At 34.6% G+C, this 4,731-nt stretch overlaps 1 protein-coding gene across 1 annotated transcript; it reads right to left on the bottom strand.

Moving 5' to 3' along the window:
* Window positions 1-1,240: 1,240 nt before the first annotated feature.
* Window positions 1,241-3,437, bottom strand: LOC147385235 (cytokinin riboside 5'-monophosphate phosphoribohydrolase LOG1-like). Its single transcript, XM_086423876.1, has 8 exons — window positions 3,203-3,437; window positions 2,941-3,109; window positions 2,714-2,811; window positions 2,550-2,580; window positions 2,379-2,478; window positions 2,212-2,282; window positions 1,972-2,115; window positions 1,241-1,742 (listed from the first exon to the last, which is right to left on the bottom strand). Exons 1-8 carry the CDS (start codon window positions 3,406-3,408, stop codon window positions 1,644-1,646), a joined length of 918 nt encoding a protein of 305 aa, XP_086280002.1. The 5' UTR covers window positions 3,409-3,437; the 3' UTR covers window positions 1,241-1,643.
* Between the last annotated feature and the right edge of the window lie 1,294 nt (window positions 3,438-4,731).

Consider the following 4,731-nt stretch of genomic DNA (forward strand, 5'->3'; position numbering starts at 1 on the left):
AGGACCACAGTCGTACCAATTTGGCCTACCTCCTCTTTGTACAAAAATCTACTTGATTGACAATAATATTCACCAACCGATTAATGGTGGAGTGACCTCAACGGAGAACACATTAGGGACATCTTGACGTGGTAGTGCACGTATGTCCGTAGATGCATTTTCTTCGAGATATGAGTAAAATGCATTTATTAACATACACGTCAAAGTGTCTCCCGCTGAGGTCACTCCAACTGTATTCAACCATTGTATTTGAAAGTTCTTTTGAGGGTTTTAAGATAGTTCACGTGATGTGTGTATAATGTCGTACGCAAATCATGTTATGCAATCAACCATGAAACAAGAACTTCCTCATATGAGCTGGGAAAGACACTGATTTTTAGTATACGCGCTCAAGAAGACTTTAATCAATTTTTGTTTTTGAAGTCAGTGATGCCAAGAAGACTTTTTATTAGATCAATCAAAATTTTTTTTAAACTGGTTCTTGGGGAAGACTTCAGCCGCTTTCTTTTGTTGAATATTGATGATGAAGACTTTAATTTGATCGATCACATTTTGTTTGAAAATGTTGCTCAAAAAATTTAATTTTGTTCAATTATTTGGAGAATTTAATTTGTTTTTTTTTTTGGGGATCAATGCCCTTGCGAAAGACTTTACTCTAGTACAATTTTCTTTGAGAACCCGTGCTCAAGAAGATTCAATCCCATTAATTTCGGGGATCGGTGCTTTTATAGAGGACTTTTCAAGTCCGACTTCAACTTTTGGGAACTTGTCCTTAATAAGATTTTAATGGTGTGAAGAAAATTAGAACATAGGGAAAAATTTAGATCCATCGAAAGCGACACAACTATAGAACTACATGAACAAGATGATAATGGTGAAGGTGATAGTAGTGGTAAACTAACATATGGATTTGAATGGATTACACATCCTCCCTTACCAGAAAAAAAAATTTTGTTTAGGAGGAGACCAAGACCATGCAAGAGTATGGGGTTTTAAACCCATTTGGAGTACTAATAACTAGATGGGCCTAGTACACTACCCAAACCCGGCCCATTGGCATAACTAGATGGCCATAGGTCACTCTTTGATGATACAGAAAGATATTAAAGAGTTGGATAGCCAACTCAACTATAAGCAGTACAGAATCTACAGTTGGATCTTCTCTCTCTACACGTGAATCAGTGCTCAGTCCAGGCTGCTAACTATTAAAATCCAGAGTTAGTATGTAAAGACGAATATATGATATCTTTAAATTGGTATTTTAATTAGAAAAAAGGGTTGAAAAAGAACAAACAACAAAACTGTCAATGTTCTTATGGGGTCCAACCTAAAGATGCCTGCTAAACACACTAACATAATCCAAAGGCTCCCATCCACACATCAGAATCTATATAAAAAATAAAAAAAATAAAAAAAAACAAATGCCCCCACATCATATAAAAGCAAAATAAATTGCCCACATCCCTCCTCTTAGAGAAATAAATTTAAAAAGAACAATCCTCTCTACTCTTCCACTACACTCCTTGTGTCTCCATTTGATAGGGTCAATGGCCTCACGAGAGAGAGAGAGAAAGAGAGGGACTTGACTGAAATGAAAAATACAATAGAAATGTTAAAATATGTACAAATTGGGTGAGTTGGATTTAAGATCTCTGGGATTGCCCACTTGTAGTAGACTCCAATAATTGGTTCACTTCCCAGCTTTGTCTTGGTGCAACCATGTCATGGACTGGTTCATAATCCTGCAAAAAAAAAAAAAAACACTCAAAAACTCAAGAAATCATTCTCTACTTTTTCTGCAACTTTGCTTTGTCATACAATCTAAAGATTCAACAACCAACCTTGATTTCACTCATATATTATATTTTTTTAATATATTTATAATGTATAATACAACATAATTCTATGATAAAAAAATGTACTTAATGTGGCTTCTTTTCTTATTTTTAATTATTTTTCTTGTCTTATTACCTCCATTTTCTTCATTAGCTCTTCTGCTGTATCTGCTGAGACTACAATATTCCTTGCTGAATCCTCTATGAAACCTTCTTCCACTCCTTTGTCAAATAATGCAAGCAAGCTGTTGTAATACCCATCTACATTTAATAATCCCACCTGTTCCAAAAGTTCCCCCAAAGAACAAAAAAAAAAGGGCCCCATTATAGCAAATTTAGAAATTAATAAATCAGAAACATAGAACACCAATCTTACTGGTTTTTCATGAATCCCTAGTTGAGACCATGTTATCATCTCCAACAGTTCTTCCATTGTACCATAACCGCCTGAACAGGTTCAAATTTGAAGAAAGAAAATATGTTAAAATGGGTATATAAGAGCAAGTTTACTGATGAAAATGGGTGGGTTGAGTTTGAATAAACCCGGAAGAGCAATGAAAGCATCAGCATGTTTCGCCATTTCCGACTTCCTTTCATGCATATCTGCAACTGTCTTCACTTCTCCAATGGTTTCTCCTGAAATCTGGATTTTGAATTCACTTTATTAATTATATATAACTCAGAAAAGAAATGAAAGTGGGGATAACACAGTACCTCCAATGGCAGGAGAGCCTTAGGAATTATTCTGAAACAAAGGCAATAGGACACAAAACAAGTAACTTTTATAGATAGCTAGACTTCTCTAAGAAATATTAAAAATATGATCAATTGAGAAAAAAAAGAAACCAGTAATGTAATTATTAAACAAGAATATATACCCAAGAACATGACAACCACCATCAAAAACTGCTTGAGAAATCAAACCCATTAAACCAATACTTCCCCCACCATAAACCAAATCAATTTTTTTCTCAACCTGGGAACAAAACAATACCAATTCATTAAATTCAAAAGAAAAGGAGGAAGAAAAAAAATATAAAATATAAAAGAAAAGTACTAATTATATTTCCTTACTGGGCATCATATTCACAATTTTTTTAATTACCATTTGTTTACCAAGCTCAAGAGCTGCATCACTGAATGTAGTCTTGTACCCAACTCTACTCCCGCAGTAGACACAAATCCTCTTGAACCTTCCTCTCTTTTCACTTAGTACAGGTGCTTCTTCTCCTTCCATTCTCTCAAGAAGATTAAGGAGGTAAGAGAAGTGCAACCTACAAGAGAGAGAGAGAGAGAGAGAGAGGGATCAAACAGAAGCAAAAGCAAAGGGGATTCAAAAGGAAGATTTTGTAAAGTGAAGCACAAACCGACACCTAAACACCTCCTTTTGTCTGCTTAAACCACAAGTACTTGGTGTTGGAGAAGACCCCAACAAGAGCCCACCTCCATCTCTTCTTTTATCTCTCTCCTTTGCTTCTTTCAAATCTCTCTCTCTCTCTCCAATAAACTCTTTTGGTAGATTTCCTCTCCTCAAGTTCAGAGTAAAGTAAACCCATACCCCCGTGTCTTTCATTTTGTGTCCACCTACTCAGAGCTTTGCTTCTATCACCTTTTTGTCTTTCACACCCTTTTACTTTCACGACTTCACTACTTCACGCAAACACCCAGAGGCGTGTTTGCTTCTTGAGGTCCCCCTCTCTCAAGTCTCATCATTAATGGCTTCCGGATATAGCTTAGCAATGGGTATGGATTCAACCCATTCGAAAGCAGTTTAATTTGGATCTTGTCCATATTAAATAAGGGTTAAGTAATGTGATCTCAATATATTTTCGGTTGGATGTGGATCATGAAAATAAATGAGTGTGGATCTTAAACCTGGCATGGATCTAACCTGATTTTTTACATGATCCATACAAACCTCTCATGAACTGATCCGTATCCAATCTCCATGTGCCTCAATGGGTCCAGTCACCATTGACAATTCAATGTCTGACTTGTTAAGGATTATTGTGGTTGAATTTTGAAACATATATTTGATAGGTTCTCTCGTGAATTGATTTATGATCATGAAAAATGAAAGTTGTGGAAGATGCTAATGCCATGATGAAGCATTGGTTAAATTGAAAAAGGACTACACACAATTGGAATCCCTAATAATCCAAACTTTTATTAGGTTTATCTAAAATTAATAAAAAATTAATCAAACTTAATAAGATTAATTTTGAATGAAATAAAACAATATGTATCTCTATAAATATGATAAGAGAGAATAAATTTAGAGTCTATTAATTGCCTGAAGGCCGGAACCTAAAAGAAGCTGACATCCCTGGACATTTTAGCTTATTTCCCCCCTTTATAAACATGATTTATGTCTAGATAGAGGACCAATATAGTTCAGAGGAAGACTTCAGGATCTTGTTGTAGTTCTTCAGAGGTTGAACCATTTTTTTATCTTTTGCTGAGTTTGATCTATTAAGAGAAAGGTAATATTTCTTTGTTCTTGATCAGTGTTGCATTGACATAAAATGATATCGAAGATTAGATTTAACATTTTCACATTTAATCATGTATTTTATGTAAATAAAAAAAATCAAACTCTATCAAAACGTGCACGATGTTGATTGTGGTTTATTAAATTTATTTATTGTAAAACAGATCACTCTCATAATCTGAGTACAAATGAATCCACATCATCAATCCACATTGATAGTTACAACAAAAGTCTATCCCACTGTCATTCATGAAGTAGTGTTCCATAACTGTCCCAGGCACATCTTCATTCAAATAAGATCATGTCAATTAGTGGAGTTATGTTTAGTTATTCAGTTATTTAGTTTTCCTATGTACTCTATAAGTAATCTCTTTAATAAACAGAAAGTAAGAAGAGAAGTTGAGA

Source organism: Akebia trifoliata, chromosome 14 (assembly GCF_017979445.1).
Source record: "Akebia trifoliata isolate Shusen 1 chromosome 14, ASM1797944v1, whole genome shotgun sequence".
NCBI lineage: Eukaryota > Viridiplantae > Streptophyta > Magnoliopsida > Ranunculales > Lardizabalaceae > Akebia > Akebia trifoliata.